At 26.0% G+C, this 13,433-nt stretch overlaps 1 protein-coding gene across 1 annotated transcript in view; it reads left to right on the plus strand.

The window, feature by feature from the left end:
* LOC100202622 (fibrillin-1) overlaps positions 1-13,433 on the plus strand; it is a 68,606-nt gene that overhangs the window by 28,079 nt on the left and 27,094 nt on the right. The window contains exons 6-8 of the mRNA XM_065800438.1: positions 6,214-6,345; positions 6,491-6,664; positions 11,178-11,315. Of these exons, the coding sequence (XP_065656510.1) occupies positions 6,214-6,345; positions 6,491-6,664; positions 11,178-11,315 (444 nt within the window). The remainder of the gene's footprint in view (positions 1-6,213; positions 6,346-6,490; positions 6,665-11,177; positions 11,316-13,433) is intronic.

Raw genomic sequence — 13,433 nt, forward strand, 5'->3', positions numbered from 1 at the left:
TGTTAATTCACCTCCCCAATGCCCAGAAGGCCACTACAGTCAAGGATTAGCCATGATTACAACCCTCTTAACTCTATAACACCGAAACATGAACCTTGACGAACAGGGCCATTGCGAGGAGAAACAGTTTGAGTGTGGTACTACCAGGGACATTGTAGGGATTGAACTCGAAACTTCTCATTTTATGAGGCAAGCACTCTACCACTACACCACTACCGCATATACATACAGATATATATATTAAATATATATATATATATATATATATATATATATTAGGGTTGGCCACAATATCCTACAAATTTTCAAAATAGGTAATTCTGCTCCTAGCTGCATTGAATATTGTTCCTTTTACTCTAAAAAACATTCTTTGTTATGAAAATATTCTTGTAGCACATCTCTAAGTACTGCCGCATTTCATTTTTAATGTGAATGTGAAATCTAAACGAAAAACACAAATCCTCCATTATATCTGTTCCATTATTTAATTTATTTGGTTATATACAAACAAATATTAGCGTTTTTTGTAAACAAACAAAATATGCGCTGTTTTTTATAATGCGAAATTTTAAATCAGACTTACTTTTGCTTATGCAAAAAGTACTAAGAGTTTAACAAAGATGCCTGAGTATCTTTTTAATAAGATATTCATATTTTAATCCTTTTCTTGTAAAACAAAACAAAACAAATATCTTTTGTTCTGATACTTATAGATTTTTATTTTACAACACAATAACTTTATTTAGTGGTTTTCATACAATAAATAGGCACCTGTAAGAGTTGCGGTATTCGTTGAATTGTGTTCAAAAATATGTGTAATTTAAATTAAAACTTGTTATGTTTATCTAATGTTTATTTTTTTACAAATTGTAGGCCTAGATGCTTACTTACATACGTACTGACTATTTATTATTATCAGCCAGGTTATTGTCTATATAATTAAAATAATTAAGTGGTTAATACTATATGCTTATCTTGTTTTCAATTCAAGTTTATGTAATTCAAAGTAAATATTTGATAAAGAAAATGTCACTAATTAAACCAAAGAAAAATGACATTGAACCAACCAAATTAAAAAAGTCGGTAAAAAAGAAATACTTGAAAGTATTGAAGTCAACTAACAAAATATGGTTGGTTGGATATCCGTTAGAAGATTTAAAAACAAGCTTTTTGCCCACTACCAGAAATGTTTATAAATTTTTCTGGTTAGGCTTAATACTATATTAAGACTGAAGTTATAACTTTATGTTTTTGAAAGTTTATTTAAAGTTTTAAATTATTTGCATCATCCATTTCAAGGTGTCACTTGCAAGTTATTGATAGTTCTTATGAAGAGTTTACTAAAGTTAGGGAGGCATTGCACACTCAAAGCAACATTTTGAAATCTAAGTTAGCTGCATTGCTTACTATTAAATCAGTCAAGCTCTTTTGGGATAAGGCTGGCATTCCTTATAAACAAGACAAGTACAGTATTGACAATATTTTAAGGCTACATGACAAATGGAGGTTGCTTGCAAAATCTAAAAATAGAATTTCTAATAAGAAGAGTTTATTTGAACAAAACTTTATTCAATCATCAGATGGCACTTTTGATATTAGTTCTCCTAGTTGGAAAAATGACATTAGAAAAACCAGATCAGCTAAGGATGCAGATGAAGATATTACCTGGTTTACAGCTTTTAAAAAAGGAATAAAAACTGGAGGAATTGGTGTAAAAGATAATTTGCTACATTCTAATGTTAGGATTCATTTCATTACTCTTTTAATAAAAACATTCAATATATTATTTTAATAATAATATAATAGTATCTACTAATTGTTATATTTAGAACATTTTTTTTTTAACTGTACTTTTTTTTCCTACCATCTTGTAAGTTTTCACAAATTGCAATAAATGAATGAATGGTATATAGATAAATTTAAAATTACTATATGCGTGTTTGTGGATTTTTTTTCTTAAAAAGGGTTCTTAAAAAATATGTTTGATAAAAATCTTGTATTATGTTATTTTTATAGCAGTTTTTTATAAAACAATTGTTTTTTTGCACCAGAGTTAATAACATTATTGTTAACTAATTAACAAAGCAATTTTCAGGGATTATCTTTTTCCGGAATTCCAGATATTTTTCTCAATATTTAGTTTTTCTGTATATCCAAAACGTTTTCCATACATACAAATTTAGGTATATATTTTTGTAATACATATATGTTTTAAGCTTTTCACTCAGCACTTTTGAAAAGTTTGAAAAAAATTAGAAACAACTCTCCTAAAAACAAAATTAAGAGAAAATAAAGGAAATATATTCGGGATTTTTGTGTGGATATTTTAACCAAACAATTTTCCGGATTTTTAAAATATAGTCTGGATGATCTATGAGTTTTTAAATGAGCAGAGATAAAAAAATGTGCAATATTTTTTCTTTAACATTGTTAACTTTAAAAATTGAAGTTCTTATTTTGTTATTATTTGTAATTGTTGTACATAATTAAGAACATTATATCTTTCAAAATTTACTTTTTTTTAAATTGTATAATCTTTTCATTCATTTTTTTTGTAGCTTTTTCCACCATTTGCAAAATCATTGCAGTTAATAAATTTAAATTTAGTTATGAATAAATATATTTTAAAATAAAGTTATCAATTATCATTTTTTCAAGGCAGTGCGCTCAAACCTGTTCTTATCATACTCTTCATACTTGATATAAATGATATATTTGACTGCAATACTGAACTGCACAAATTTGCTGATGATATTCTTGCATATATTGTTGGAGACCTAGCCCGCTCAACCCTACCACAGGAAATTTGTGACAACGTTAATAAATGGTGCATCAAAAACAAAATATTGTTAAACATAACATAATGCAAAATCATGAGTATACCATTACGTAATAAAAAATAAATCTAAAATTACAAGACAAAATATCAACTTTGGGTTCAAGATAGCCATTCCTATAGCATTCCTCCTCTCAGTGACTCTTTAAGTAAATGAGTCAACTATCTCTTGACTAAAGGTGTTTTTCTGGCTTTTCAGCTGCTTGAAAATGAACTTCAGAATGCCATCAAATGAGAGCTTGAAACACTTTGCAGAAAAGAGTTCAAATCACTTCTGCAAAGTGTTTCAGCACCAACTTAGAGTCTAAGATTAGCTGCAGCTCCTTTCCAAACTCAGATGCTTTTGCAGAGTCATGTCATTTTTAACTGGAGACTTTCGAACAATCTTAAACATTTTCTGACCTTGTTGATGAGTTCTGTGATATCCTCCCTAATCATTGGAAGAGCTGATGCACCTGCTTCTGCTGAAACTTCTAATCCTCCTTCCTCATCACTGTCATCATCTTCTTGGTCCTCTTCTAGAATATTGGTTTGCTCAGGTGTGCCATTATCTTCTTTCCTAGATTGCCTATGTAGAACTACACTTACAGCCTATTGGATTCTATGTGCGAGGCAGAGCTGATGCTCTGGTAAAATTGAGCTACCAAATTTTTTCATTGCAGCAGCTCCGTCTGTGGTTACTGCAACAATATCACAGGTAAAACGTAGCCCAAATTCTTTCAGTTTCTTGTCAACAATTGCACAACATTTCTCTGCTCGCATAGACCCATGTACCCTCATCATTCCAAGGTTCCAATAATCACCTTCCATATGAACATGTATGTTCATATATCTTCTGTTTCTGGATGAATTATACTCATCAAGGGTTAAGCTAAATTTGTGACTAACAAGCTTCTTTTCTGCAAATTCTGTTGATATGTTTTCTTGATATCTTCATAATTTTTCATCAGCAGAGCATTAATCGATTTAGCATCTTTGGACAATTAGTATCCTTGTGTCTCTAGGGCTGTTCTCAAACGTTGCCTAGTTGAGAAAACACCAAAGGCAGCCCATCACATGAAATAAGCTCAGCCAAAACAACATCAACAGGATTCTTTGTCTTAAAAAATGAATCAATGGGTTTGATGACTTCGAGTTTCCTCTCAGGAGTAACAACAGCAGCAAACGTGATGCTGTGCTTTGTCCTCAGGTGGTTCCTCATGGAGCTTGTGGTTCCTCCTTTGCACTTAATTTCTTGGTTGCAGAGCTTGCACTTGGCCAATTTAAGTTCTTTTGAGTGCAAAAAGTGCTTCCAAACTTTTTCTGAAGTCCTTGTGGACTTCAGAAAAAAACATTTTGGTTTTTGTGAAAATGTTTAACTTTTTTACATCACAAATTGCAGTAACTTACTGTAAAAGTTCAAGTGGAAGCAAAATTGAATGTTTTCATTTATTTTCTTGAGCAACTACACATCAAGAAAAGTGTTTTAGAATTGCCAAATAACCAAGTAAATTTTGTACAAAAAATATATATCTAAAAACCGATTTTGAAAATAACATTTTCGATTTCCAAAAATTTTATTTTCAAAGTATTTACATGTATGTATGTATGTATGTATGTAAAAATTCTGTTTTTCTAAATTTTTAGACCATTGAATTTAAATAATGATTTATTAAAAAAAAATTAAAAAAAGTAATTGTTACATATAAATTTCACAAAACGATTTCTCTTAGTACTAAGTATTCAGTTTAAATTTTTTTAATATTTTACAAAAATTGTTTAAATATTAAAAAAAATTTTTTTAATTAAATTACTTGGATGGTATCAAGCTTTCTTTTTTAATTGAATGGAAATCTGTGCGCACTATATTGTATTATTTAAAACTTTTAGCTAATAATTTAATGTTAGTTATTTGCATTTCCATTTAAAAAATGTCCATTTCAGCATTTTTAAAAGACTGGCTATATGGTTGAACTGGAAACTTATTATTTAAACTTTTAAGCTCTTCAACTAACTGAATTTGGTATTTACGAATATTTGGCAAATGTCTAGCCTTAATTGCATTTGAAACTAAAAAATTCTTTTTAAAATTATTTTTTTAAATTATTTTGTCTAAAGATTTTGTTTAAAATTATTGTAATAAAAGCAATATCAGCTGGTTAATTTTCAAGCATAAAGTTATTTTTGTATATATTAAGTTTTTTTGTATGTATTAAGTTGAGCCTTTAGGAACTATTACCAAGATTAAAAATTTAAACAAAGAAAAAAATAAAAGCTTGAAAAAGACAACAATTGACCGTCAATTCCATGTGTTTTCAGGTCAAATTGATCGCTCCTCTTTGATTTCTTATTTTCCACCCCGTATATTTATATTTTAAATTGATAAATTAATTTTTTAAATGAAGTTATTTTTATACACTCTACAATTCAATAAATTATTTTTTAAATCACAACAAGCATTTTGTATAAAATCAAAAAAAAAAAAAAAAAAAAAAGATTTTATTAGTAATTACTAAGTTATATTTATAAAAAAAACACTGCTACACATAAATATAAAAAACCATTTACAACTGTCAACATTTTGCAATGCTAAAGATAAAGACTCTCTAGGACATCATGTTTTTCAAGCATAAACATACATGTGACAACGTATTTAAATTTTAGAAATACACTTTGTAATTTTCTTTATTCTTCACGCAATGCTGTGTTTGAAAATATATGAAGCAAGTAACTAAAAAGTTGTGAAAAATTTTATAGTAGAAAATGTGGCTATACCTAATTAATAGATTGTTTACCCTATTAATTTTACCATGTTCTACAGGCAATATATTCATTTTTTTTTTTGTTAATTCACCTCCCCAAGGCCGAGAAGGCCACTACATACGAGGAGGCTACTTAATTGTGGTTATAACCCTCTCTCAACTCTATAACTCCGAAACACGAACCTTGACGAACAAGGCCGCTGCGCGGAGAAACAAGTTGAGCGCGGTACTACCAGGGACGTGGTGGGGATCGAACTCGGAACCTCTCGCTTATAAAGCGATCGCTCTACCACGACACCACTACCGCACATACCACATATATACTACATGTATTTATACATGGAATGTATAAGAGTATATTGCAATAATATATTTCATTTGATTTTTTTTTTGAAATAATATTTTAAATACATGCTTAATTAAGTTTAAACACTAAACAAATCTTTGTTAAATTTTAGGTTTTTATGTTTTTGGTCTTTTTAAGTATTTTTCATGCCCTGACTTTTGGGTTGTCAGTTAAAACTCTCGTCTTTGATTTTTGTAAATTAATAATTTTTGTGAATTAAATATCTGTTGCACAATTTAATTATTTAGTAGTTAATCCTTGGTAATTTATGTTTTTGTTTTGTTTCAAAGTTTTAGATCCATGCTCAAATGCTGCCTTAAATAATTGCAACAAAGATACACAAGATTGCACTTCTAGTGGTCAGAACTTTACATGTACCTGTAAAAAGGGTTACCGAGCAATTAGTGGTGGACTGTGTTCAGGTTTCACTCATATTTTTATAGTTTATTTATTTTTATTTTTTTTTTTCCATTTAAGTTTAATTTTTTGTTAAAATTTTATAATACATATATAATTACATAAAAGTTTTAAGTCAATGCTTATAAATGCTATTGTTTTTTTTTATAGATATAAATGAGTGCACAGTTTATCCACCAACGAATAAAAATTACCCATGTGAACGTAATCCTGCTATACAATATTACTTTTATGATAGTCAAACATGTATTAATACTCCTGGATCTTACTATTGCATTTGTCCGCCTGGCTATCGATTGGATGTAGCTACAAAAACTTGTAAAGGTAGTTTTAATTATTGTTTTTAAAAAGTAATTTTTATTTTTAAGGAATTGCATAAATGAACACACACACACATATATATATGTATATATATATATATATATATATATATATATATATATATATATATATATATATATATATATATATATATTTATACATGCATACATACAGATTATGCAGCATTAAATATACATTATATGTCGTGCTGAAGTAGGTAGCTGTAGGGGCTTCAGTTCATACATCGACTGACTAGGTAGAGCATGCAAGGAAGTACTGATACATTGACTTAGGGTTTGGGTTTTAAACTTAATGTTATTGTTATTTCCTTTATAAGTAAGTAAAGTATTATGGTATTTATGAGAATTTACATAAATCCGCAAAAGATTTTATCAATAGAGGTTGATGCTTCCGCAATCAACCTCTGCACCCAAATCAACTCAATTGATATTGTATGTTCTATCTATTAACGTCAGTCAATGTATGTATATTACCTGAATGCTCTATTTATTTAAAACAGTCTATGCATGTACACTCCACACATATTCTTTTTATTTAATCCAGTTGACATATTTACACTATGATCTGTTAATCAATAAACAAATCAGTTGGTAAAACAAAAATGGAAACATAATTGAGGCAAATAAAATTAAATAAAAAAAACAGTAAATAAATAAAAATAAAAAAATTCTGAATTAAAAAAACAAACACCATTCTAGTCTATTAAGTTGCTTTTTGTGGTTTTTTAAAAAACAATTAAGTTTAATTAAGTTTGCTACTTTTAATCCTATTTTAATTCTTTTTACATAATGTATACTTGATTTTGTCAACTTAGAACAAGGGTTATTAAGAGCCCTTTTTTACCATCAACAGTACACTAAAGTATACTGTTGATGGTAAAAAAAATATATTTATCTATATCCTATATTTAATATATATATATATATATATATATATATATATATATATATATATATATATACGCAATTTGCTAAATGTAATTAATAATTTACACAAAACCATTTTAATTATGTTTATTTTGCTTTTTTTTCCATTTTTTTTTATTTTTAATTATTTATTTGACATTTGATTTTTTTTTTTTAACTAATTTAATTGCATTTAATTTTTTTTCTGTTGCTGAATATTTCGATTAGAAAGGTTAGCTTATTAAAAACTAAACTTTATATTTTATTTAATTTTTAACTTATTTATAAATAATGAGCATTATGTAATTTTTGTTTAAACTTTTGTGAAGTTGTGTAATCTTTTTAAAATGATAATTAACTGCCTTTAAACCGCTAAAGAAACCACTAAAATTACTTAAAAGATATATTTAAACTTATCTAACTGCTGAAAATACCTAATCACTAAAATGATATTATATTGCTTCAAAGATATCTTTAAACTTGAAATGTTTCAAAGAATGATTCATTAATATTAAAAACTTTCTCGCATATCCTTTAAGACTTATTTTTTAAGAGAACAGTTAAGACTTTTAAAAGTCTTTATTGTTCTTTTTTAAAGAAAAGAGAACTATAAAAAAACTATAAAAATAAGGTGAAGAAAAACAAAAGCAAAATAAAAAAGATGTAACAACAAGTTGCAGTTATTATGTGGGCATTTCTAAAAAATCACAAATGGAAACTCGTATATATTTTGTCTATTATTTTCATAATAATAAAACTTCTAATTTACTCTCATTTAATTCTAATCTTTATAAATATTTTGTAAACAAAGAATGGTATTCATTAGTTATGTTATCAAAGAATAAATTAAGTTTGAAGCGGAATCAAGCATGGAACAGAAAAATGCAAGTTTTAGTTATTAGATAAATAAGCTTTAATTTCTCGGAAAATATATGTTTTATACTTTTTTTATTTTGTATTTTGTATACTTTTATGTAGTTTCATACTTTTTGTTTAAAAGTTTAAATATTAGTAAAGATTCCAGAAAGTTACAGGATTGCACTATGATCATAGAGTCACAGTAATCATTTAAATGCAGTTCATGCGTGGTCACATACAATAGTTATGCATGGAAGTTGCAAATTTGTTGATTTCATATAATTATTTTTATGAAAGTAAATTGCTTATAAGAATTTCAAATGAAATATTTTATTTCTACAACTCATTTAATATTTAATTTCAAATGAAATATTTTATTTCTACTACTCATTTAATATTTAATTTCAAATGAAATATATTTTATTTCTACAACTCGTATTTAATATATTTTTGATGAGGAATAGTCAACAGCACCATATACAATCTATTCTTAGTATCACATCTCCTGTGTCTACCTTACTAGGCAACTCTGTTGGTCACCTGTATGCGATTATTGCATCGCAGAAACAAATCTATGCTTCCTTTTATATATTGAAACAATATTAGGGAACTTTAAAACAAAAGTTATCAATTATAATAAATTATAATAAATTATAATAAATTGTTCAAATAATTAAATATGCAGTAGAGTATTGACTTTTTGGTAAATTTTTGGTATCTCCAGTTTCCAATATAAAAAACAGATTAACTTTGATTTGAAAGTAACTGAAAAGTCATTGGTTTTATTTAATTTTTGAAAAAGGTCACCCGCCATAACCCTTGATTACACACTGGCTCCCATATATCAATAAATTTTTTTTTCTTTAAAAGTATATCAACCTGGGTCTCAAAAGAACCAGAATTTTATAGTGATTTTAAAATTCATAATCTTGTATTTCATATATGTATATATGTGTGTATATATATTCCTATAGTTTAAAACCTAAATTTACAGTTTGTGATAAAAAACAGCTCCTACAACAATTTGTCTTTAAAAAGTGACAAATCAAGTACACTTTATGTAAAAATGATTAAATTCAATTGAGGAAGCTAATTAAATTTTATCGATTTAAAAAAAACGCAAATTAACTAAAAAAGCAAATTAACAAAAACACTGGAGTGCTGCTTACATTGTCAGTCAATGTAAAAATTAAACAGTAAAAAATAAAAATAAAAACATTAAGTTTTTATTTTTATTTTTTACTGATTACATAGTCCACTGACAAATAGGTAGAACATGCAAGGAGTGCTGCTTCAGTGACTGTAAAACATTTTTATCTTTATTTAAAAAAAATAAAGAACATTTCAGTTTATTAATTTGCGCTTTTTTAAAATCAGACAATCAAGCAATTAAAAAAAAGACTTTTTTAAATTTGTAAACTTTTTCTGGTCTTTGGTGAGAAATTCACCTAGGCAGCTTTTTGTGAGCACTATCTGTTTTTACAAGAGCTTTTGTTCAAATTGTTTTCTTGTTGTTGTTTTTTTCATATTCTCCTATGATGTTTGATGTCATAATAAATTTATTCAATGCGTTTTAAAACAGAATAGATTTGGTTAAAACTTACATGATAAATTTATAACAGAATTTATTTAAAGATAATTATATTACTAAAAGTATATACTAAAAAGTATAAAAAAAGTATAAAATGTTTATAAAAATAAAAATGTTTAAGAATATTAAATAAAATCTCAAAACTTTTCTTAAAAAAGATCTTTGTAAAGTTTTTTAGATTTTTTATTTTTTTTTTTATTTTTTTTTTTTTTTTTTTTTTTTGCCTTTGTTATTTGATGTTTAAGTTATTTTAAAACCCCTTTTATTTTAAACTTCAGTTAATTAAAATGTTCACTTTTTAAAATGTTTTCAAAACTATTTAAAGTTATAAGTGAAGCTTAGAAATTGTTTAAAAAGATTTTAATGTATTATGAAAATATAAGCTTATATAATTTATTTTAAAGTTATTTAATAGATTTTATTTTCCGTTTTATATTTATAATATAAACAAAAAAAAAAAAGTAGTATTACTATGATATATTTTTATAGTTAAAAAGTTTTTTAAATAAACTTTATTCAAAAGCCATTATGATATCAAAGTCATTCAATGTTTTATTTCAATTCAAAAAAGTTTTCTTACTCTCTTTCTAAATTCTTCTTACTCTGTTTTAAATTTCTATTCAAAAAGCAAGTTACACAATAAAAATTTGAAGATCTTTTAAATACTATCTTTTAATGCAACAATAATAGTTCATTTAACTATAGTTTGTCGCATAACTTAGATTTTTTATCCTTTTTTGTATCTATTTTTATATTTATCAAACATAGTTATATATTTTTTGCTTGCTGAAATTTGTAACCAAAAAAAAAAACTTATTGAAATGAATTTGAAATGAAAACTTAATGAAATGAATTTGAAATTAAAACTTATTGAAATGAATTTAATGTATAAGAAAAGTTTCCTTATTTTTTACTTTTGCGCAACCTGTTAAAAGCTCATGTAAACTAGTTTAGTGGGAGTTTGGTAATGAGCAAGAGATAAAGCACACCATTCCTGCTATGGCTTATATATATATATATATATATATATAATATATATTATATATATATATATATATATATATATATATATATATATAAATAAAAATCTGCACGTGCGTAATTTTTATTTAAAAATTGTTTCTCTAATTTTTTCTTTTAGATATAAATTACTGTGCTGAAAAAAATTTTACATGTTCAAAGAAATCTACATGCTTATATGAAAACATACCTGGTCGGTATAAGTGTCCTTGCAATTCAAATTATTTAAATGGAAATGAGTTGATCTCACCCTGCATAGGTAAGTTTTTTTTAATTTTTTCAAATTTATTTGAGATTACTAATAGATTATAACTTTTAACAATTAAGGATAATTAATATATTTAATTTAAATATAAAGAAATATTTTATTATATAATTTTTGATAACTTTCTTATTTTAATGAGCTTTTATTAAAATTCAGGCTGATGTTTTTGAAATAAATTTTTTTTTATGATTTAAAGAAATATACTAAAAAGAGTCTCAGAAACATCAAAAAATTTTATAAGTAGCTCAGTTTTAAATCCAGTTTTATATGTATAAAATCCAGTGTTTATATGTTAGAGCACGTTTATATGTTAGAGCACGTTTATATGTTAGAGCACGTTTATATGTTAGAGCACGTTTAATCCAGTGTTTATATGTTAGAGCACGTTTAATCCAGTGTTTATATGTTAGAGCACGTTTAATCCAGTGTTTATATGTTAGAGCACGTTTAATCCAGTGTTTATATGTTAGAGCACGTTTAATCCAGTGTTTATATGTTAGAGCACGTTTAGGAGATGAAAGTTAGCTATTAAAAAAATAGTATCATCATTTTTGTCATTGCTTTTGTACTTGCATTTTTATTTTTTACTTCTCTGCAACACGTCAGAAGGACTATTTTTGACTGAGTTCTTATAACTGCAGTTTTATTTTGATTGATGCTAATAACCTTTGCAATCTTAAGTCAGTATTACTTATATACAGATTTTTTTTTTCTTATTGTTTTCATTGCCACAGTAGCCACTACAAGAAGTTGCTCAGTTTTAACAAAAAATTGTCTTTGTCCCACTTGAACATAGCAATGTTTGAAACATCTTCACGATTTGTTTGAGACTTTTTCAGCGCCTATAAAAACGGGTCCAGAAACACATTCAACCAATGGGGCCAATATTTTTTCCATTTCTGATTTGATCCTATATTCGCAAACAAAACAATTGCGTTTTCTCCTTCTGTTAACTCTGGTATTCATGTCTAAACTTTATAGCGTATTCTAGTAACCATAGTTACCTTAATAACCTAACTAAATATTAAATAAAGTAAATAATATATAAACTTATATTTTAGCTTCATAAAACATTTGCATAGTTTTTCACATTTTGAGCAAAGCATGGTAGGAAGGTCCTTTTAATCAAGATTAATCATTCCTGATTTTAGTTTTGATAAGATTTGGTTAGTCTTTTCTCTTTTTATTTATATTTAAATATGTTTCGTTATTATTTATAGTTTATAAATCCTTGCCTTTACTGAAGCACCAAGTGCAAAATTTATAAATAAAATGCACGTGTTCTTTTGCACAATCAGACATTTTGAAATGATCAAGACAATTCTTTCTCTCCCCCCCCCCCCCCTCGGTTGATTTTTGATACGGTAATTTTTGATAATAGCAAAAAAAATTTTATATCATTATTAAACTTATATTTGTTATATAAAATTTATAATATAAGTTTATATAATATATAATATAATATAATAGTATATAAATTTGTTATTAAAAATATCAGAAAAATAAAATATAAAAAATATTATATAAAATATAAATAAATAAAATTTATATTTAACTAGATCAATATTTGTCAAACAAATGTCATTTTAAAAAATTTTTTATTTTAAATTTATGACCATTTAAAGTTATTTCAGTGGTAAATGAAGGGAATTTTAAACTTCACACGGTCATAAATATTAGACGTAAGAAGATTTTTTGAAGATACTTGAAATCTGTTGATGAATTCTGATCTAATTTATAGATAGAACTTAAAAAAAAAAATGATCTCTGAAAATGTAGTACTAGGAAGGGAGCAATTAGGGTCAAGATAAGGCTTAGGTTAGCTCCAATTTGAAACACAATCAGCGTACTAGAAATTTGATTATACCACATGCCTCTTAGCTCTTACTTAAAATTCCTGGCACTTACCTAAAATATGCAATTTTTCTCCAGGCCCCTGGTGAAAAAATGCTTTTACACATGTTTTGTATGAGCTTTCCAATGATAAACAAAACAATAAATTTCTGTAGATGCGTTTCAAGATTACAAAGTTATGTATATGTACTATTATATATACACTATAGTATGTATATATATATATATATATATATATATATATATATATATATATAT

The sequence above is a fragment of the Hydra vulgaris genome, chromosome 06 (assembly GCF_038396675.1).
Source record: "Hydra vulgaris chromosome 06, alternate assembly HydraT2T_AEP".
Taxonomy (NCBI): Eukaryota; Metazoa; Cnidaria; class Hydrozoa; order Anthoathecata; family Hydridae; genus Hydra; species Hydra vulgaris.